The following is a 23,413-nucleotide window of genomic DNA, read 5'->3' as shown; positions in this document are numbered from 1 at the left end:
GGTGTCTTTAGATACGGACACTTTTTCATAATCAAGTAGTAATTTTTACTCTGAAGAGTTCGCCATCTGACTTTCATTTTTGTGTGAAGCAGTCAAGCTAACTTTACAGACTGGGTTTTTGGTGTGCGCATGCGTGAAACTGAGGGAACCCATACACGTCAGCAGTCAGAGTTTCATCACCTGAATATAGACAGCCTACCTACCTGGTACTTAAACTAGTTTTCAGATTTATTATGCTAAGTAAACATTTTTGATTTATTATATATTAAATCTTTTTAAAAACGTTAAAATTATACATATATATATATATATATATATATATATATATATATATATATGTATATATATATATAATTTTTTTTTTTTTTTTTTTTTTTACTATGGTAATTATTAAATAAATTCATCTATTAAACATATTTAGACTAATTTTAACATTTAAAAAAATCCTCTGGTCGTTTTCAGGTAGAGCTGAAATTCTGCTACTTTTGCTAATTTTGTGCATCATTCACCTTTAGTGCTGATGCAGGTTTGTATCAATTAATAAATCAATCTGTACTTGTGTAGCACTACACAACAAAGTGACCAATGTGCTTCATAGGTAAAATAAGCAATAAAATAGGTAAAATAACAGGTAGAATAATAAGAATTAAAAAATACGGGATAAAACAAAACTAACAAAAACAATCCAATTAAGTGAGTTTATTTATAAGGCTTGGCGCCACCTAGGGGTTGGTCAACCAGATTTGCATGATCTCTTTTATGAAGACACGGAGATATGATTTATTTATTTATTCTTTACAACAGACTCCTGACAAAAAGTTTTCTAAACCTTTTGGAGACTTTTTATGCGGCCAGCGTACTGTAGCTGACAAATAATGACAAAAAATGTTTTAATAAATTTTAAATGCTTAAAATGTTGTTTTAATATTTGACTTCGTAACGAGTAACGCTCAAATTAAATGTTAAAGATAGGCTTGGGTGGTCTGCAGCATGATGTGGATTTGTGGATGTTGCCCATAGAAACTGAGCGTGAATTCACCAGTTGCACGCACCGCCCGCGGGCGGGCCTCTGCGTGGTGACGTTTCCAAAAAGCGGGCCGGACTCAGTCAGAACTCAGATGATGGGGGATTATTCGGCGGTGCGGTGGATTTGGTTACTGTGCAGCGTTGCTTGCAGGGTTGACATCGCGATGAGCGCGCCGTCGTAGCTTGGCAGAGGGTGGCTGCGCACAGCATGGGCACCGGGGACTACATCTGCGTGACCCTGCGTGGTGGCGCACCGTGGGGGTTCAGCCTAAGACAGGGAGAGGGGGATATTTACAGACCTTTACTCGCTTCCCAGGTATCTATCTATTCTTTTTTTGTTTGTTTTTGTTTTTTGTTTTTCTTTTTATAAAATAACCTTAGTGTATTACCAGGTAGTACCTGTTAAGAAATAGCAATGGAAAAATATTCCTAACTACTTATTGAAGATCTGTGTGGTGAAACTTTTTTTATTGGGTGCATTTTTGTGTGCTTTGGCCATGTTTTGGTGAGAGATTCCTCAGCATCCTTATATGGTCAAGGCCAAAGAGAGAGTCAGGGCAGTGTGATTTTTCATGGGTTTGCAGAGGCTCTTGGGAGAAAACAAGGCATTATTCAGGATATGAACTAACCTGGGCAAGATAAATGTGTGTGTGTGTGCATCATGTATGGATGCAGATGAACTAAAAGTGATGAAGGTAGAGCTGAAACCTTTCCAAAAACATGAAGGTGCAGTTAATAAGAAGGAGGGAATAAACATAGCATTGTGGTTTGCTGTATGTTAAGCATTAACACTTTTTTAATGTGCAACAGACTTAAAAATAAATAAAATAAAACCATGACCTAAGATTTTCATGGTATGATAACGTTCAGTTTCATACACACAGGTCAAACACAAAGGTCTAAAACAAATGCTTAGCACGATCTAATTGGCCATTTGTGGGGGGGGTTTTGTGACCAGAAGCATTTCCAAACACCCAAGTAGGTCTTTTGTCAAAACAAGGGAAACATTATAGCACTCTTTCAGCCAGCTAAGCAGCAGAGTACAGCAACAATTGGGAGAGGTGCATCACTACTGATCTATGTTTTAAAAAGCCAGAAAAACCTCCACACATTCTGGTACTCTCTGTCAGACCATAAAGGGACTTTAAGTAGTAGAAACAGTATGATAGAAAGTCTTAGGGGTTTTAAGGCTGGAACTTTTAAAGTGCCTTATACACCTTTGTACCAGTGTCTGAGCTGTGGTTTTAGCTTCCACAGCTTCACTGTCTGTGTTTTCACAGCTAGCTTAAACAATGTTGAGCTAGAAATATGAAGCAAAATTTTTCGCAATTTTGAAATGGTAACTGTTTACAATCTTGCTATATCTTTAAACAGGTAACTATAAGTAACATTTTTGTTTCTGCACCTTTACTCTCCATATTTTTCATGAGTAAGAAGGCTTTCAGATGGTCAGATTGGTATTTCCTGCATTTATGAGGGAAATAAAAGAAAAATATTAAATATTTTGAACTCCAGTCTTCATCTAAAACAACAAATAGCACGTCGCAAGAGAATAAAAAACCTAGTCCTTTCCAAATTAATTGCTTTAGTGTTTCAGTATCTTTTAAAAAGAAAAAGAAATACATAGTACTGTGCATGCATATAACTTCTTGAAGACTGCTTTCTGATACTACAGTGCGGTCACAGTGGCAAAACCAGGTGCCTTTACCCTTGAGGAGCTGCTGTGACTCTATATGGTATTGTAATGCAAGCTGCAGTGATCACTCATCAACTCGTTGTCAAAATACTGAAGATGTAAATGTTTTTGTTAAACTGCATTCCTTGCAACATCAAAGCTCTAGTTGAAAGAAAAGCCTTAGAGACTTAAAAATAAAAAGTACCAGGGATTATTTTTAGTGACAGATGAACATGCAATAATCAAATCATGATGTTTGTTTCTGACTTTCATTAAGAGTTTTCTGCCATTTAAGGTAGCATGTTCATATTTCTCCTTGGGAAACGGTCTATTTTACAGGCACTCAGATCTCTAAGCAACACATAAACAATGTTCAGAAGAAAAGGCTGTATTTTTTCAACAGATTTTGGATATGTATACTCCAGAGGTAACCAAAAGATTATGAAAACATAATCTCAGGAAAAATTATCTAAAACATTTACAAATCATTTAATTTACGCCCATAAGTCAACACATTCTGTACTCAGTCTCTTAAAATGCTGTGCCAAACACAGGGCCCCATACGGGGACAAAACTTACTATTCCGAAAAGCTTATTTAAGTTTTATTTCCCCACTTAAATATTATGGTCCACTCTTGGCGCTAAACACTGGGCTTGACGTCATCGGTTTGCTTGTTGTCTGGGGACATCAGTCTAAATCATCTGGAAGCCAGGACTCTATTGAGCTTTTATTTTTAGTGGAAAGGACAAAAAGCCAGATCAGTAACCTAGGAGAAATATCATAAAGTAGAGATTCTGCTGTGTTTGATCAAATTCTGCTGAATTCAGTGGGAGCTGCGTTTTGTTTTGTTTGCTCAGACTCACTGAATTCTCAGAGCTGTGGAGAGGAGTGTAAGTGCATGACTTCTTAATTCTCCTTTCCTTATAAGGGAGGTTGTATTTTTCTTCTTATTGTGAGTCCTGGCTCCAAGTAGGAAGCTGATGAGGTCACTTTTTTTAAAGCTACAGAAACACCAAAGTATTTAAAACGAGATCTTTAAAAAAAAAATACTAGCCTAACAATGTTGCTGCCTAACTAGAAAGGTATTTCATCCTATAATGGAAAGTCAACATGGAACAGATCATGTATAAAGCGAACTGTGAGACCTTAAATTTGCCAAATGAGTGTATTATTTACAATTGTGTATCTCTACAGCAAAATCATCTTCCTAACATGGATAAATGCTACTCTTTGCCTGGATTATTGAATTAAATGTGGACCAAGAGGCCTCTTGTTTTGGTTATTCAAGACATAATAGTGCACCTTACGAACCTTATTAAGCTATTAAGAAGTCAGCAAAATGCCACAGCTTCAGTCATTCGGGGGTGTTTTTCTGCTTCCCCTTAACAACTTGAACTGCACAAGTAGAGGCATTGTGCTTCTCTTCTGACAGAAAGTCATGAGACCTACATGAAAACTTTTTGTTGTTGTTTTTTTGTTTTGTTTTCACGTGTAAGTAAATTAATATTAGGTCTCCATAGCAGTTGAATCTGAATGATGCTAGAAAACAACAACGTTTGCTCTTAGTACTCTTACAGGCATAGTTTGGCCTTGATCCAGTTAACCATGCATCATGCTGGTTTCTGCAGACATCATGCTTTCCTCCCACTGGCCCAAAAGCATACTATGTTTGTTTTAGTAACTTTAAATGACTTGGGTGAGTGTGTAAGGTTGCATATCTATGCATATCTATGTCTTTGCTCCTTGATACACTGTGTTGTGTCAACTTTGCCCAAAAACACTTTATTTAGGTTTAAGTACATGCTTTACGTAGTTAAATTTCCGTATTTTTCAGACTATAAATCGCTACTTTTTCCCCATACTCTGAACAATGCAGCTTATAGCCCGATGCGGCTTTTGTGTGGATTTTTCTTCAACCACCAGGGGGCTCTTTAGCAGGAAGTGAATCGTCCTAAGTCAAAATTGGAAAAAAGAAAGTGCTAATTTTCATTTAGAACAAGCTGATGGTTCAGGCATCTGGTCAGGATGCCCCCTGGGCCCTTTGGAGGCACATCTTACTGGGAATAGATTCAAAACTCGCAGGAGGGATTATTTACCCCGTCTGGCCACGGAATGCCTTGGGATTCCCTGAATGACCAGAATGACATTGCTGCCGAGAGAGATATGTGGGGTTCCTTCCTTGATTATACGACAACGAATGGATGGGATTAGGGCTACAACAATTCATCCAATGATTCGCGTACCTCGATTATTAAAATTCCTCGAGGCAAATTATCTGCTTCAGAAATTTGTTAAATTCCGTTTTATTGTTTAGCGCCAGGTGATCCCGCCGGAACACACATTTGTGTTGCCCTCACTAGTTGCAGGTTCGGAGCGAACGGCTGCGAAGAGCACGGCGTGTGAAGCGGATAGACGGAACACAACGAGCTGCGCTCTAGCTGATGCTTAGCGTAAGTGTAGCCCACATAGACGAAGCGGAAAATACATTTCAGAGCAAAGGAGGATGAATAACATCACACTTTTAGCTGTTTCAGAAAAAAAGAAAAACTTTTCTTTCTTTAAAATGACTCCCTACTTGGTCTGTCACATAAAACCCAGTGAAATATTTTAAAGTTTTGTGGGTAAACAAAGTAAAAGTCCCAAGGAGAAAGCTGTAGCGCTTTGCAAGGTGATTTTGAATTGGAGTTTCAATCTGCCTAGTTGAAACTTGGAGAAAACGTGTTTCCTTGGCATGTGAAATCAGAACCGTCCACAAAGCCAGCCGTAAATGCGATTGTTTCTGGCAAGTCTTTAATTCCACAACAGTGGACACAGCTCCCCCCTGTCATCACCAGCTGTATTTACCCGTTACATTTCCAAACAAATGACTCAGACTTAGCTTTTATGAGCAGTAAATTTCAATCAGGACAGGGAGAGGGGAAAATGGGCCTGACTGTGTATATTTGGCTTCCAAGGAGAGCAGCGACAAACATTCTCCCTCCTTTTTTGGAGTTTGGATAGGTTACGGTTAGGTTCCAGCAGTATCCATCCTCCTTGTATTGAGGTGAGAGTCCTGATGGATCGCTGCGCCGACTGCCTTTTTAGGGTCTGTTTATCCAGTTGTAAAAACTGGAGATAAAGTCAGGGTGCTCATATTAAACCTGTTAGTTGTATAACATAACATATAAAACACTTTATTTTAGTAACCAAGCTCATGGAACTGTTTTGAAATGTCCTTATGCAACGCAAATTCCTTTGTGTTTGAGTTCGCTGTTTTTTTGTTTGTTTGTTTTTAGCAAAAATGTAAAATTCTGCATGCTAAAATCAAGTGAATAAAAAAATGGAGGCAACAATCCCAAAACAAGGAAAAAAGCAGTTTCACTTATACTATGTGCTATTCGCACGCCATCTAGTGACAAGTAAAATTTACTGCAAGTATGATGCAACTTGTTCAAAATATAAAGAATGAGCCGTTGGTTAAGAAATACATCCATATCTTTCCCTGCAAGTCCTTGCACTATGCAGTAATGGTAATTATTTAAATAAAATAGTTGATGGCTACTATACTTTTAAATGCCACTGTGCTGGATTTGTGCCCACTTAAAACAAAGGAAGCCATTTATCTATCTACATACTCATTCTTGGTGTCAGCAGTTAACTTTTTTATTTTCATGTCATAACTCTTTTTTTTTTCAGTCTTGCTTACTGTATTGAACTCTTGAGAACATTTGAGTTCATTTGAGAAATATAAAATAATTTTAGCTGAAAGAACAGGTATTGATTTATTCAAGTGTTTCCAAACCCCAATAAACCTACAAACAACTGCAGTCCTTGCACATCATACAAAATTTAAGAAGTTATGCTATTTGTAATCGGTATCTGGATATATGTATCCGGATTTGTATCATCTAATTGTGTGGTACTAATATGATCGTTTGTCTCCATATGCATCAGTGGCCTTTTGAGCTGATTTAATAGCTTGTTGCAACCTATTACAATTTCTTATTAATGAACCATTAGGTAGCAAGAACAAATTTCTAGAAAATGAGACCATCAGTCAGTGGTTTAACTGGTTAAAGAAGTGGCCTTCTAAATGGATTTCCACTATGTTGGCCTGCACAGACAGCAGGGACATCATAGTACAGATTCCAATTCCTATTTTTTTTTTTTAAAAACTGGTCAAACAATTGAGTAGATGTAATTTTTGTGTTGTCATCTAATTTTAATAAAATTGTTGGAAATCATATATGTTAGCCCTTAAACATGATTTTCATATATTTTCACTGGTATAATTAAGTTCCTTTGAGTACTTAGAAAAGTGCTATACAAATAAAATGTATTATTATTGTGTCAAAAGAAAAATACTAATATTTTCTTCTTTCTGATATATAAATTTAACTATAGTAAAAGGTTCTAATATGTAATCCTACATCTGTGTCTCCTTTAGCCCTTTCTTATTTTTCCCTCATCAATGTATCTTACATCCTCTCCTCCCTTCTATATTTCTGCAACTTGGTTTGCAGAAATATAGAGAGTATTAAATTTTATTTCAGTTTTGCCCAGGTCTGGATAAGTATGAAAAAACAAAATAACAGTTAGGAAAGACATCGCTTTGCCCTTCCTGGCACCGTTCCTTGGCACCTCTGCTGCCCTTCCTTCTTTGCTCCTTCCTGCCATTCCTTGTGTCCTACTTCCATATCCTCATTCATTTTATTCCCCCTCATCCAGTAATTGAAATTTTCAAATTACATTAGGTACAAATTTATTTTGAACAGTTTTATTTTATGTTTGAAACAAGTTTAAAGAACAGATAAACTGTAAAAATCTTAAATGTTTATATACTTCTTAAGGTTTAAAACTCACATTGTTCAGAGGCAGTCTTTGACAGTGAAACAGTTGTTGTGATTGGTTGGGATGAGCGACAGCTAGCAGTTCTCACTTGTGGGTCATGTTCTCTTCCTCTGGTTGCGCCAGCTGTAACTGTGCAAGTTATGTTCATGCATGTTGAATCACTGTCAAACGTCATTTGGTTGCAGTTGCATGTCAGCTGATGGTGATTTTTGTTCTCCTTGCTTTTTTTCCCTCTGCAGGTGGAAGATGGCAGTCGCGCCTACCTGGCTGGAGTCCAGGAGGATGACGAGGTGGTGTCAATCAACGGAGAACCCTGCGCTGATCTCACACTTTTACAGGCTTTAGCACTCATCGAAACATCTACCATCACCCTGCAGTTACTTCTGAAAAGGTTGAACCAAGTTATGGTTCATTTTACCATAATTTGCTAAAATGAACATTTTAGCTAAAATGAATTTGCTAAAATGACTGGCAAAAATAATACTACAGTTTTTGCTGCATAAATGAAAGCATAGAGTATATTGTCAAAAGTATTCACTTATCTGTCTTCATACACACTTGTAGATGATCTTGTGTGGCATCTCATTCTCATTGGGGTTGATGTGATGTTGGCCCACCCTTTTGCACTTATGACAACTTAAACTCTTTTGAGAGGGCCCGCTACAAGACTTAGGACTGTATTTGTTGGATTTTTGCCCGTTTGTTAGGTTAGTCACTGAACATGGACAAGAAGGCTTGATGTTTGTGCTCAAATTCATCTGTAAAGTGATGTTTCAATTTAAAATCAGGCTGTAGTCAATTTCTTCTACACCACCCTGGCTCATTCGTTGTGTTGTAAGAGTCATTTCCAAACTGTTCTCAGTCAGTTTGAGACAACTGAAATGCCCCGACTTGTTCGTTGGTTTGCCGCAAACAGAGGCGTGATTCATCTTTCCCGAAAACACATAATTAGTGGTTTGGATAGCAAAATAATAATATGCGTTTGTGTAAACTATCGCCTTTCATTATAAACTTTTCAAAATACAATCTTCGGTGAGTCTGAAGAGACTCATTAAAGACTAAGTGAGCTTTAAATAGCTTTCAAACTGCCTACGCGTAAGAACATATTTTGAATCTGCACATAATACACCTCGACCATTAGTGATCAAAATTATTGTTCAAGAAGGGTCAGTCTTACTTCTTAGGGTGATGGCATGGAGGCCCTCCAACCACAAATAATTAGAGCTCAACATTGAAGAAAATACTTTTGAAAGTTCTCTTGCTGAGTTAGAATTGGACCTTATGTTACACGATGGTCTTTACACTGACTGGTCAAATAGTTTGTAGTGGCACCGGACACACTAACTTGACAGTACACTTAAATTTAGACATGTACTCAAATTATTATGGCTAATCTGTGTAAAACACCAATGGATTTGTATTCATGTTACTATTTTTTCCTTTCTATTTATGTTGTGTATGCACAGTGTAACACCCCTTATAAGGGAGCTGTGGACTTTTTACGTCTAGTTATATAAAATACATAAAGATATTGCCCTCTGTTTTATTTATAGATACGATCTGGTCTGTTTAAAGTCCCATTGTCTGGAATTCACTGACCCCAGTATGATAATGACATTTTTTAATGCTCTTCACACAGCCCCTTTAAAGTGGAAATGAGTGCCAGTGATGTGTAAATGTAATTACGTTCCACTTTATGGCTCTGACATTTTGGTTAAGGTTCAGACTGAGGATTTGGTCGACTTTATCGCTTCAACCATTTATAACTTGCGACTTATTGCTTATGTCAAAGTTCATGCATTTACATTTAAATGCTATTTTTTTTTAGATATTCTTCTGTCTTTTACAAATAAGAACATAGATTAAATTATTCAAATAGCTTCAGCCCTAATCTGAAGAGTAAAGGGTTTTTTTTCCATTTAGTTTTCAACACATTTTTTTCCCCATTTTAATTTATTCTTGTCATAAAATTAAATTACCCTCTATTTTAACTTTTTTTTTTTAAAAACTATCCAGTCTATTTTGTTTTGCAATACGTTTAATTGCTATAGAGTAATGCAACAAAATACAACAATGGGACTCATGTCAAACCCCAATATTTGCTCTGCTCCACTCTAGTCGTCAAATATGTAATTTAATAAAAGTAAATAAGTCCAAATTTCAACCCAGAGTCTCAGATTTGGAGTCATGAAAGTACTTACAGGTACAGCTTTGTATGATGACTAAATTGAAGTATATCCCATAACCAGGATCTCATCTATAGTGATTGTGTGGTATAATTTAGTGAAATGTAACAATGCATTCACGAAGAACAAATCAAACATAACAAAAATACTCTTTATGTTATTTTCATTAATGTTCTCCCTTTTTCCTTTCAAAGATGCAATTTCCTCCCCTCTGGAGACAGCGACTCAGAAGGGACGTCCCTTGGTGAGAACGTCTCTTCAGATGAGAATTTAAAAAGCACCACCCTCCACATCATTTCCCCAAAGTCTGAAATCCCAAGGGAGGTCCACATATCTGATCCCCAAGGTAAGGTGCTCTATCGGGAGCTGGACAGCGACACAGAAGCTCTCCCCAGAGGTAAATTGTCAGATGACTTGGGAGGCCATGAGCTGGCTTTTACACACAACAAGGAAGTGCGACGATGCTGTTCCCCAGGAGAGTTTGTGGAGCTTCAGGTGTCCCTGTCTGATCAAACCTTGGTGTATGGGGGCTGCACCTCTCTCGGGAGTGCTCGAGGGATTGAAGGGGACTTCTCAGCAATCGACCCCGTTCACACCACCTCGTCCCACCATGCACAATGCCCCGTTAGAGAGCCGCTCGGTCAGCATGGCGTGGTGGTCCGCGCTCCCACTGTGGAGGGCACTTTGCAGCCGCCAGATGCATCAGGAACGGGGAGGAGCACTCTTAGCGTGGGTGGCCCCACGACCACCGAAAACACTGGGTCGCAAAGTGAAGAGGAGGAAGGAGGGGGACCCAGTCAGCCTGTTCCTGCGTCTTTCACTGTCTCATTCGAAATTCCATCGGACGAGGCAACTCTAGCAGAAGAGCAAGAAGACTCCGAATCAGAAGGGGATCAAGAAAAACCCAACAAGCATCGGGCAAAGCACGCAAGTAAGTAACTTTGAAGAAACTCTTTTCTTTTTATACCAGGAAGTATTACATCACTAAACTGTGTTTGTTAACATGTGTGCATTCCATAGACTGATGCCCTGTGTGTGTAAGCCTTAAAATAGGATGTCTTTTACTGCTCACGGAGGAGGGAGCTCATTCCTTTCAATTAAAGCAGATACGACAAAAGCAGAAAGGATATTTTTAAGAAGCATAACATAAACTGTTAAACTTTCATAAATGAAAAAAAAAAAAAAAGATTACATGTGACTCCGGTAACTTTTTCATAAACTTAATGAGGGCAAAATACATATAGTGAGGAGCTCTTCTGAGCTGTGTAAAAGACAGAAATATCACAAGAGCACACTGATGATGCCTGCAGAAGTGGCTCTTTGACAGACACCAGCATGTGTCCCCTTCATCTGTTACCTGATCTTTTCAAACTGGGTGCTTTAACAGGGCTGAAAAAGTGCGGGTGTCGTTCACTCTCGTTGTCTTCTCCACCCTCTGGTTTCTCCTGCGTGAGCATTAAGAAGTAAGACTGTTTGATTTATTTTGTAGGAATAACTTTTCACTGTCAGTTGTTGCATTGGTCATATGGTGTAAGTTGTTTGAGCAAGTGTCAGAAGACTAAACAAAAAAGGAGCTACTTTAAAGTTACAAGTAGCTACTTCTAAGGATGATCAGACTTAAATTTACTGCATGCAAGTTATTTTTGTGGTTCATATTTTTGGCTTGTTTGTCCGAATGGTTAATTTGATGTATGGTGTTGAATGATTAGTGAGTGAACCAATAAAAACATTAAATACGGGTCAGGAAATGTTACTGCTTCTTTCATATATTAATATTTTCTTATCACAAGCAGAAAATTTTGTCTGAAATAAGAATATAAGCCATGATCATCCAAATGAAAAAGTTAACTTATTTTATAGTTCATTGCATGTTTAAATAAGTTCAATCATATTGTAAGAAAACACTTTCAATTTTTAAAATATAAACCTTGTCCCATAATTTGAAGTCTTCTCTGGAGCGCTGCTTGTGCTTCCAAGCTCATGTTGCACTTTGTCATGCTATCGCTTAAATTACTCTCTCCTGTGTCCCAGTTTTTAATAATTGTTTTCTTAGCTTTCCATGTACTTTGGAGGTTCCAAATGATTGCACAATAAAAGTAATATTTTGTGTCCCTGCCTGGATTTAGGTTTGGTACGTTCCCAAAATACTTTTGGGAACTTTTTCTATGTAAGACTTTTTATGTAATCTCTGATTTTTTTTTGTTTTTGTTTTTTTGCTACACTTCTGGGTTTTTTTTATATTTCTTGTAAGTGATTAATAGCTTTATACTGAGATTTAATCTACTCAAAAGACAAATCTTTATATTTAATTTGGCAATGTAATTGTCCTTTTTGCGGAACCTTTTCTGAACACAGGTCTGCTTTTTTTATTTTCTACACAGGGCTCAGACGTAACGAGAGTCTGTCAGAGAAACAGGTGAAGGAGGCCAAATCCAAATGTAAACGTATAGCTCTCCTTCTGTCGGCCGCTCCTTCAAACCCCAACAATAAGGGGGTGTTGATGTTCAAGAAACATCGTCAGAGGGCCAAGAAATACACGCTTGTAAGCTACGGCACGGGAGAGGACGAACCAGACTTCAGTGACGAAGAAGACGATGTGAACGACGACGATAAGCAAGAAATCCCACCTGGTGAAATTAGCTTTGAAGCTGCTATCGATTGTGAATCAAACAGGCCTTTTCTTTTGAATGTTCCAGGTAGTAAAGGTGTGCTAACTTTTAAGTTAGGGAAGAGTCTTGTTGAAATTAACAACAACTTGAACAACCAAGCTGAGATGGAATGTTTGCCTGAAACCAAAGGCAAGGGTGCAGCGATGTTTGCTCAAAGGCGTCAGAGGATGGATGAGATCACGGCTGAACATGAGGAACTCCGGCGTCAAGGACTACCCGTGGAAGCAGTGCAAGAGTTGGAGAAGAAAGTAATGGCGCAGTCCTATATCCAGTCCGCAACAGAGGGTCATGGTTACTTGGATGTGAATATGCACCAACAAAACCAACAGCAGTACCAGCAGTATCAGGAGCAACAGTATTATGAGCAACAACAAAACTACCAACAGCAGCAACAGTATCAACAATATCAGCAGCAGCAGTATGAGCAACAATACAAGCAACAGCAACTCTATCAGCAGCAGCAGCAATATCATCAAGAGCACCAGCAAATACAGCAGTATTCTACAAATATCAATGGCACAATCCAGCATCAAACTAATGAAATTCAGAGTTCTTACAACAATCGTACTGCAAAGCCTTTCACAACAGAAAACATGGTGGCAACACCTTATTCTCATGGAGCAAGTGGGACCAATCAAGATTCTGTTGGCCAAGGAGAGCAGATAGCTTCCCGTGACGAGCGCATTTCTACTCCTGCAATTAGGACAGGCCTCCTGTCGGACTCTAGGAGAAAGAGTACCGGCAAGCCTATGTTTACTTTTAAAGAAGCCCCAAAAGTATCACCTAACCCTGCATTGCTGAACCTTCTCAATAGAAGTGACAAAAAAGGTTTTGAGTCTGGTCCTGAAGAAGACTATCTTAGCCTTGGGGCGGAAGCTTGCAATTTCCTCCAGTCCCAAAGACTTAAACCTAAGATTCCTCCACCAGTTGCGCCAAAGCCTTTGATCAACCCCAACTCTCCTCCTTGGTCTGCTCAGATAGAAGCAGCCAACCAGGACATGCCTCAGTGTGCTGAAAATAGTCTGTCCACACCTGCTGCAGCCCCCACCACAGAAACTGCCCCTGCTCCAGAACTAGAGCCAGCTCCTGCACCTGCCCCTGAGCCCTCTACCCTTCCTTCCCCTGAGGAAACCACTGCCAATCCCACCCCAGCCAAGCAGCATACATGGACTCTCCCTGATCCAGAGTCTCAACAGCAGCCTGCACAAGTGACATCTCAAGAGACACATGGCCAGGTGATTTCTGCTCAGCATTGCGAGTCCTCTCAAATGGCCACCTGGGGTTCAGTACAGGTACAAGCACATCAACAGTCAGCTGCTTGTTCATGGCAATCAGCCCAAGTGCAACCTCAGAACCCACCTCCAAGTCAGTCCCCACCACAGCCACCATGGGTAACACGTCAGTCTCCTCAAAGCCAAACGCAGATTCAACTAAGCTCAAATACTTGGACGCCTCAGGGGCAACCATCCTGGACTCCGCATGAAGAGAAAGCACAACCTCAGACAAATGCTCAACCATCCTGGGCCCAACCTCAAGAGCAACTTCAGTCCCATCCACAGGTTCAGCCATCATGGACACTCATAAAGGAGAAGCAACACTTGCAGCAAACACAGGCATCCTGGAGTCAAGCCCAAGAACCAGTACAGACACAACCCCAGAATCAATGGATGCAGGCCCCCCATACAGATTCTCAACAGCAGCTGCCATGGGTTCAACAACCTCAGCAAAAACCTCAAGTACAACCACCATGGGTTCAACAGGTTCAGCCAGAAATACAACCACAACCCCCTTGGGTTCAACAAGTTCAACCAGAAACACAACCACAACCATCTTGGGGACAACAGCAACATCATCAGGCACTCCCTCAAGCATGGGCAAATGCCCAAGTTCCAGGTCAACCTCAACCACCCTGGGTCTCAACTCAACCTCAACCGCAACCTCCTGCCAATCCATGGCCACAATCGCAAACACAAGCCCAAACTCAGCCACCATGGATGAATGCAGCTCAAGTACAACCTCAAGCACAGGCTCAAGTTAATCTGAATCCATGGGCACCAGTTCCTGCACATACTCCACCTCAGACATCATGGGCTCCACAAACTCCAGAACATGGTGGTGAGCAACCTATAAATTCATGGGCTCAGGACCAAAGTCAGGCCCAACATCAGCCACCCTGGGTTCAATCAGTTCCTTCACCGCCCACACCCCAGTCCAACTGGCAACAGTCCCTTTCAAATACATCTCAACAACCACAACTCAATACATGGCCATCAGCTCAAGCCCAGCCTCCAACACCAGTTAATGACTGGAGACCACAGCTACAGCAATCATCTTTGAATGTTCCATTGTCTACAGTAAACACCCAACCTTCTCCTAAACCATGGCATCCTCCACAAAACCAGACTCCTCCTCCTCCACCACGACGAATGTTCTCTTATACTGTTGGTCAAAAAGCTGCATCGCCAGTCAACCCCATGGCCACCGTCTTAAATCCTAAATTGTCCCCGGGTCCAGCTTTTGAGATGCCAGTGGTCAAAGGAAAAGGAGCCGACATGTTTGCTAAGAGGCAGTCTCGCATGGAGAAGTTTGTTGTGGACTCTGAGACTGTGGAAGCCAACAAAGCAAGTCGTTCAACATCGCCAGCTGCATCCTTACCAAATGAATGGAAGTATACACCCAATGTACGTGCTCCGCCTCCCAGGGCTTACAATCCTATTCAATCTCCTTTTTATCCCCCAGCAGCAACAAAACAGCCCCCTGCAAGTAGTCCTTCAATCAAAGCAAAGAAAAAAGACCAGGAGAAACGAGCACCTGCCACTAAACCACTGAATGTTATTGACGTCATGAAGCATCAACCATATAAACTAGATTCTTCACTCTTTATCTTTGGTACAGGAGCAGAGGCTGCTAAGCCTCCTGTACCAAAGCCCAGCTCATCTCCTCACTCACTTCTTGACAGCCAAACAATTAGATATGAGCAAATGGCTCCAGCTCAACAAGCTGGACCATTTACTCCTCCATATCCCCAACAAGGCTATGGGATACCCATGCAGCCTGTAATGCATGATCCCCACTATCAGCAAGCCCAAGGTAATGTTTATCCTTATCAGCCATCTCCGGGTAGTCCATACCAACAAGAATATAACCAGCAGTATCTGCAGGCTGTTCCACCAACTTATCATCCCCAAGCCCCTCAGCCTTTAAACCAACCCTACCAACAGGCTGCTTACCAGCCAGCCAGCAGCCCTCCCTATCTGGCAACTCCCTCAGTACCTTACAAAGCACCGCCTACTAATAACTACATAGCCCCGAGTTTCCCTGTGGCTGCTAGGCCTGAGTCTGTAACTGGTGGTGGTACTGGAGCTGCCCCCAAGCCTAAATTTACTGCTAACAAGAGCTCAGCGCAGGTGTGGAAGCCAACATTGGTTGAAAAAGAGTGATTCTCATAGGCAAATGGCAGGTTCATTGCCTTGTTGTGTCAAAACAGTGCACTTACAATACACTGGCCAGTGGAAGACTTAAAGCACATTGTATAAACTTGTTCAAGCAGTCAGTGTCTCCGCCCTGTTGGCTTTCTGTTGTAGAACAAAGCACTTACTTAATTAGTTCAGTAGCACATTTAAGACCTTTAGGTTACCCACAAGAGGGTCAACAAAGGTTGATGTTTTTTATGCTAAACAAATGCAGTTTTGTGCAAATCTAACGTGATGATGTTAGGAATGTAGGGGAGTATTTTGGTCAGAATAGGAAGCAAGCAAGAAGGAGGGGTCAGAAGTGAATGGTGTGTGGACTGAGAGAAAGGTTTAAGTTAGAAGTTCAGCAATATGATACTGCTGAACTTTATATAGTAAACTCATAAAAGTGTTTTAAAAGAAAATCAAATGTAAAAAAATGGTAAAATTAAGCAGTTGAAGGAATGGTGCAGTGGGAGAAAGGTATGGTTGTATCATCAATAAAGTCAAGTAATGACATTGGCTAGCAACTTTACTTATGTAGGTTGTTAAGCTATTGAGACACAAAAACTATTTGTGATAATTAAAAAAAGATTGCTTAAAATAACTTAAAAAGATTATTAATTCGGTGGTAGGGAGGTTGTGTTTCTGTATTTTTATTTTATGTTTTTTTTTTCATGTCTCCTTCTTAGGCAGAATGGTGTTATTTTAAACTCCTTACCAGCTGTTGCGTCATGTTAGATGCTATATTTAAAGTGCCTTAAGAGAAGTCCAGTTCTGAGGTCCACATACTATTGTAGGCTTAGATTTCAGCTCAGGCAACTGAAAGCTACTATCATTCAAACTTTCACATGTCTGCGTTGGTGCATCTTTATCTTTTCAACAATATAATGTGGTTGCATGAGAATTCATTTTCAAAATGGAATTAATAATGGTGTAAGTCTATGAGTAAAACTGAGTTAGATGTATATTTGTTACAGGGCTTCTTCTCTTGTTTTTTTTTCCCTCTTCATTGTGCACTTTATGTATGATTCACTGCAGTGCCATTAAACTGTCTCTTTTTCGTGTTTCGTTTCCCTTTTCTACTCCTTTGGGTATTCTTTCTGTTTTACTTTCAATTCCCAACTTTTTTTTCTGATCATTTTTTCCACCTATGCTATAAAAAGCAATGAATAGTGCTATATCTTGATTTTACGCTGGCAATATCCTAAAAAAGACTTTGTCAGATACCTCTGACAACAAGCTGGTTTTGTAAAACTTATGCAAGTTTGTGCTTGAGAAGCACATTCCTGTATAATGACAACCTGATGATGCATTTATGAAGGGGATTAATAGTTGATTTCAGTATGGTCTCATTACGAGAGGAGGTCAAGTGTGTCATGCATTTTTCAAAAGATGAGCTATTTCTTTTTTAGGACTTTTACATCACATGTCTCTTCATTTTGATCTTAAAGTGTCCATGCAAGAAAGAACAAAGAAAAGAACATTTTAGGAATTTAAGTTTGGAATTGATGGGGGTTTTTTGTTTGAAAACTCTCTTGTACATCACGTTTTAATCTCTTACACATTTCCAAAATCCACTATGTTAATATTACCCAGACAGGGAGATGCAAACCCAGATATAGAGTCACTAGGCAGTTATTAATACACTCAATTGCTAGTGTAGAATAACAGCATGTCATCTTTTCACAGTCACGTGAAAAAAGATCATGCACTCTGCAAAACTTTTAAATTATGTACTATTTTTTTAATATTCTTCATCCAAGGAGCCAGAATTTCTTATAATTTCATTTTCAAAAGAATTTATGTCCCTTGAACTTATGCACATTTTTGTTTCACTACAACTCATAACTTTAATGTACCATATTGGAATGTGATGTGACAGAGTATCATAAAGCCATATAGTGCAATTGTGAAATAGATGGAAAGTGGTGCAGTCTTTTCATATTTCCTTTATAAACAAAATCTGAAAAGTTTGGAGTCAACAAAAATGTTTGTCTTTTTGCAAACAAATTTTAAAATCGCGTCATTTTCCTTTCACTTCACAATTATGTGCGATCACATATGATTCAAAGGATATACATATTTAGGCAGGCTCCTTTGTCTGGATTGAGAGTTTCCAGGCTTTCTGACAGTTTTTTGAGTTTTTCTTCTGACTCTGGCTTCATTTTCTAATGTTTTCACTTACTTGCCATTGTTTTCCAAACCTCATAACCTTAAGCTATGAATCATTAGGCATAAAATGATTCAAAGATCCACAAAGCCTGTGTTTTCATCACATAGCAAATAACTAAGTTAACATAATCGTAGGCGTTTGTTGTTAAAAGTAGTCTGTTACAAAGATATAGTTTGTTCCAACCTCTTGAGTTGAGAGTTCAACATATTGGAGATGTGGACTCAACCTTTAAATTTGAATGCTCAAAACAAAGACCCTAGACTTGACTTGGACTCGTGCTCTTAAGTCTTAAGCCTGGAGTCTATTGAACCTCTTTTACCTCAACCAGTAAGAATCTAACAAGGCTCTACATGACTTTGCAAAAATGTATTAATGTTCACTGTAGCATCATAATAACCACACAGAAATCTCTCGAATTAAACTCTGCATTAACTTACCTTGGATCATTTTTGAGTAAAAAACAGACCTCTGACATCGTACTCTCTTGCTGTTCAACTGTCATCACTGCAAAGACATTTACTGCTCTTCAAAATAAGACACGTTCAATATCCTATAACCAGCGAGGTGACGTTCAAAGAGCTATAGGCTGAAACTTCTCATACAGTAGATCACGGATGTCAAAATCCATTCCTAAAGGGTTCGTGTCCTGCAACTTTTTAATGTGTTTTAAGTCCAACACATCTGAATCGAATGACTGAATCAACTCATGAATTCAAACCTTCCAAAGTTCAGTTGATGACATAATTATGTGAATCAAGTGTGTTGATGCAGAGACATACCTAAAGGATGCAGAACACTGCAACTTGACGACTAGATTTTGACATAAAGCCAAGGCTGATTTTGACTGAAGGATAATGCATTTCTCAGGGTCTGTTGCAATATCTTTGCTATTTCTTAGGCTTGACTTTCATCGCCTTTTTAACTCTTCATCAACCTTTTCTGTCTGCTTGATGAAATATTTGGTTTGGTTTCATCAGAGGTGTTTTTCTCTCTTATTTTTTTGTACTTTCACATATTTTGCTTTTCCCTTGTTCTTGAACTTTCCCAAATATGGGCTGTGCTTCTGACAGTACACAAGACTCACCAGAAGATGGCAGCACCCACCGTTTGTTTGGTTCACGTTTTCACAGACTACTGTAATCAAGGAGCCTATGAGGAGCCTATTCATCTCAGACCACCCTTCACTGTTATCCCTTTGATGCATATTAATTAAAGGGCAGACGGTAGCATTAATCAGTGGAGTGCCACAATTATGAAGTCTAGCAAAACAAGTCAATTAAATGCAGTGTAAAGAGGGCCTGATCTTTAGCTGCTTGAGACATAAGGTTAGCCTATTCCGTTATGATAAAAAGGGTTATTGTAGCCTACAAGTGCTTTTAGTTTATTATTTCTGATCATGAAATACAACCCTTATGAGAAACATTTTAATAAGGACCTGCTTCGTTGCTAATGTTTTCTGAGTCAGTTTGCAGCCAAGCCCTATAAAAATATGCCTTTACTAAAATAAGCCTCTATGAATCCCTCTCTCCAGGCAACTGGCAGGGGCTACACCCTTTCTCCACCAGCCAGGGTGCCATTCACAGGCCAGAAATCGGCGTCTGCTTCTTCCTCTCCCAAGCCTCCAACCCGAGCCTTCACCAACCCCCCAGTGAGGCAGACATCCCATTTGGACAAAGGCTTCAAACCCCTCACCCCCTGGGAAGCTGCCTCCCGCCATCCCCTGGGCCTGGTAGACGAAGCCTTTGCTTTTCAAGACCTGCAGCAGGCTCTTGCCTCCAATGTCCACTTTGCTGCCCGGCGTAAAATCCTACCTGAGCCACCTGCAGAGTGGAAAGGAAGAGTCAGTTACACGACCCAACCGAAACCAGGCAGCCAGACTTGGAGCCAAAGCCACAATCAGGGCCGAGCTCCGATTCCATCGTTCGTGTCTCCGTCGAGGAGCCCTGCCTCCAGCCCGGTTGGCCTGCAAGGTTTCAGGTCACTGCCAAGGCAGTGGCAGCCTCAGAAGTACCAGAGACACTCTGTGTCTTCATCTGAGAGGCCAACATACACGTCTGCATACACCAGCAATACCTGGAGCTGGAGGCGGTAGAATACAGCCGAGACGTTTGGTAATGAGTGTCTCCATCCCATATCCTTTTCACCTCTTTGAACAAAACAAGCCAGTAGATGAGAGATTGTGACAGTTTAGCTTTCAAAACGATAATTTAATGTTTCACTTATTGTTTCATCAAATAAGTGACAGTGCATGCTACAGTTAAATGAGGAAAAAGGTGATCAACACAACTAGCTTATGTGAATGTAAATAAAGGATATCTGTAACATTCAGCTGGATTCTAACTAGACTGAGTCAGAGATTTCTACAACTATTGGCACCTCCTGGTTAAGATGTACACAAAATCCATAAAAAACATGTTTTGGTTCTCCTACTGTGAGCTTTGGATATTTTTTAACTCCCATAGCATCGTCCACACTGTGCTTGGTAGCCAGATATATCTGGATGCTTTTCCAGCCTGGTTTTTCACAGTTTCGGTTCTTTTAAACTTGTCAATCATTGCTCTTTATGAGAAACATTTTAATAAGGAAATTATAAATCAAGAAGATGCTTCACTTACAGTTCTTCTATAAATTATTAGTTCTGCAGTGAACTATTGCGCCGATGATTGTGTAAAAAGAAAAAACAAACAAATATATTTGTGAGGTTATGCTACCACAATTAAAGATTAACTTATTTTTCAAGCTTTTCCATCTTTACCAGGAGGGCCAGTAATATTTAAGAAATGTACCTTGTTGAAGGAATGAGTATGTTGTTTAGAAGGGATATACGAGTGAGGATGGACATCAATCGGCTACATTAAGCTTTGTTATAGAAGATGATTAGGATGATTAGGACAAATTGATATATGCATGAGAAATTAGAAAAGATGTCAATAACTGTGTGTTGTCAGCATAATTAAATAACCGCAACAGCTAATTTTCAGTGTTTATTGTTAGTCTTAACTCGTTCCACTTGAGTTTGCGCAGGACAAATTCAACATTCTCTTGGGTCCAGAAATGATGAGTTATCTCCACACTAAAGATCTTTTATTGTTGATTCATGTTTTCAGTGTTGAAATTTCAGACTTTTCCTTCACCCTTAAGGATCTGCTTACTCCTCTTCAGGGTTGCGGTTGGGTCTCAAAGCATTCAGTAGGTGAGAGGAGGGGTACACCACAGTTTGTCAGTCCACCACTGAACCCTCCACACACAGTCATATCTGTTTCTTGTTGGATACATTTCCATGTCTAAAAACTTTTCTTAGATGGATGTTAATCTAAAGAAATTCAACACATTTTGTGAAACATAAAATGCCTTCACATTAATTACATTATGTGTTCATGTATTCTACTGTGTGTGTGTGTGTGTGTTTGTGTTTTCTTTTCTTTTTTTTTCATACAAAATGTTTACTTGACCATCTTGGGATGAAGGTCCAATCCTTTAAACACAGTCTATGAATGTACAATTATGGTCTAATAGATATTAGCTGAATTACTCAGATAATAGGTTGGACTGCCTTACCGTTGGAGCCGCTTCCAGTATTCAACATGAGAGAATGTATCAATGCAGACAGAGTTTCTGCATAGCGTAACATGTAAGTAATGTCATTAATGATTAATTTTTGCAACATTCATATGCATTCTTTTACATGTCGGATTTTTTTTATATCCGAGCTGCCATGCTGCATGGAGATTAGATTATTAGATTATATGTACACTATCTTAGGTGTAGTAAGGTGAGGCCACAGGATTTGATAAATATTCAATGATTTGAGTAGTTTTTATGTCGATAATTACCCTAACATGCTTCAGTCTGTAATGTGAGACCAAACCAGAACAAAAGCCTAAGTAAGCCTGGACATGCATTCTTACTTTCACTTAATAGCCATATGAATTATGGCTACTAATAGTCATAATTCATAGTGCTGTTTGATACTGTTTGATACAAACTTTACGCAAAGGCCCCAACTAAGATTTCAACCAGTAAATGAAGGAATCCCTCTCAGCGATTTCTTCTGTTTGATGTTTTTAAGAAAAGACATGAGGCTAAAAAAATAAGGAAAATAATCTATAGCCCATTTATCTTTTTTTTTTTTCTTTAAAAATTGTGTTGTATTTTATGCATCTGCAACTCACCCCCATTTTGCTGTCAACCTTTTATATGTGTGGTGGTTCTTGAAGTGTTTGTGAATTTCTGATTGGTCATTTTGATTAGTGTTTGAAACACAAAACTTGAGGAGAAAGTGAAGAGTTGGCTAGATTTCTCCACTGGCAGACATCATCATGTCATTTTGCGATCAGGTATGTGTTTGAAATGAGCGCTTGTAACTCGAGAAAAGGTTAGCACCATAATACGATTAGCTGGAGGCAGATATGTCAAGTAACCAACAAACGAGAAGAGGCTTTTTTTTCTTCTTCTTTTTTTGGAGCGGTATGCTTTAACATGTGGCCTAAATGAGCGTAAGAGGATTTGATGACTGCCCAACTGTTTTCATTAATTAATTGGGAAAAAAAACAAGTAAAGGCTCCTTTGGAGTTTGTAGCAAATGGAATAAATCAACTACAGTATTTAGAGAGGCAATGGACTTTTAAGTTGGCATTAAGAGTTGGATCGAAAACTTTAGGTAACGGGTTCACTGTGAAAAGGTTTTATGAAAACTGTGTGCGGGGTGTGCTTTGTTAAAAAAATTCATAATCATCTCCAAAAACTAAAGTGTGGTTGTGTGTTTTCTGCATAGGGTAAATGTTGTTTTGATGTGATTCTCTCTGGGCAATGCCAGTAACATGAGTAGGATTTATCTCACTGGTCACTTGTTGTTTTCACTTGGTGTTTTGTTTCGCTACAGCTTATCTGATTGATGATTTATGCTTCCTTCTTATAAAGATGTGTAAAAACCTCTAAAATAACTCTTCCTCTATTGCGGTAACATTATTAGAGTTACATTTGGGAACCTTTATTCAGTGGTGGAAATACAAAATGTAAAAAAATACATACATATTTAATCTCTTTGACAAATTCAGTCCTGTCACAGTAATATATACCTTACTTTTTACACATTGATTGGGGAATTTTTAATCAGCAATTCAGTTGGCAACTATGGGGAAGTTTTTATTAAAACTGTTTATTTTAAGGGGTTTTCTGCACATCTTTACCTTTTCCCATTATCGTGGGTGGGGAGGTTGTGACGGCACAGGTTGCTTTCAAATAATAGCCATAATTCATAGTGCTGTTTGATACTGAAACATACTTTCTGACGTGTTTTTTTTTTTTTTTTTTAACAAAATAAACACAGCTAAGTAGCACTGTTTCGCAACCTGTAATTATTTGTGTTTGTGTTCTTTGCGTTTCATTCCAAGCCGAA

The 23,413-nt window shown here is 39.1% G+C and overlaps 1 protein-coding gene across 3 annotated transcripts; it reads left to right on the top strand.

Annotated features, from left to right (window-relative positions):
- The first annotated feature begins 920 nt into the window (after window positions 1-920).
- On the top strand, window positions 921-23,372 carry synpo2a (synaptopodin 2a). 3 transcript variants are annotated; one of them, XM_015008294.2, is made up of 5 exons: window positions 923-1,342; window positions 7,772-7,923; window positions 9,913-10,649; window positions 12,100-15,068; window positions 19,547-23,372. In XM_015008294.2, exons 1-5 carry the CDS (start codon window positions 1,235-1,237, stop codon window positions 20,105-20,107), a joined length of 4,527 nt encoding a protein of 1,508 aa, XP_014863780.2. In that variant the 5' UTR covers window positions 923-1,234; the 3' UTR covers window positions 20,108-23,372. The 3 variants fall into 3 exon arrangements, with proteins under 3 accessions (XP_014863779.2, XP_014863780.2, XP_087871483.1); XM_015008293.2 differs by lacking the exon at window positions 19,547-23,372 and having other exon boundaries at window positions 921-1,342; window positions 12,100-16,906; XM_088015357.1 differs by lacking the exons at window positions 923-1,342; window positions 7,772-7,923; window positions 9,913-10,649; window positions 19,547-23,372 and adding an exon at window positions 10,656-11,181 and having other exon boundaries at window positions 12,100-16,906.
- Window positions 23,373-23,413: the final 41 nt, after the last annotated feature.

The sequence above is a fragment of the Poecilia mexicana genome, unplaced genomic scaffold (assembly GCF_051168715.1).
Source record: "Poecilia mexicana isolate PSO_F unplaced genomic scaffold, ASM5116871v1 scaffold_18, whole genome shotgun sequence".
In the NCBI taxonomy this organism is placed as follows: Eukaryota; Metazoa; Chordata; class Actinopteri; order Cyprinodontiformes; family Poeciliidae; genus Poecilia; species Poecilia mexicana.
The sequence above is the reverse complement of the archived record's forward strand: the minus strand, read 5'-3'. Positions and strand labels throughout refer to the sequence as shown.

Excerpts from the sequence above, each read along its gene's own strand:
- synpo2a (XM_015008293.2), top strand. The coding sequence starts at position 1,235 with ATGGGCACCGGGGACTACATCTGCGTGACCCTGCGTGGTGGCGCACCG. Across the intron at positions 7,924-9,912 it reads CTGCAGTTACTTCTGAAAAG|ATGCAATTTCCTCCCCTCTG; the intron begins GTTGAACCAAGT and ends TTCCTTTCAAAG. Across the intron at positions 10,650-12,099 it reads GCATCGGGCAAAGCACGCAA|GGCTCAGACGTAACGAGAGT; the intron begins GTAAGTAACTTT and ends TTTTCTACACAG.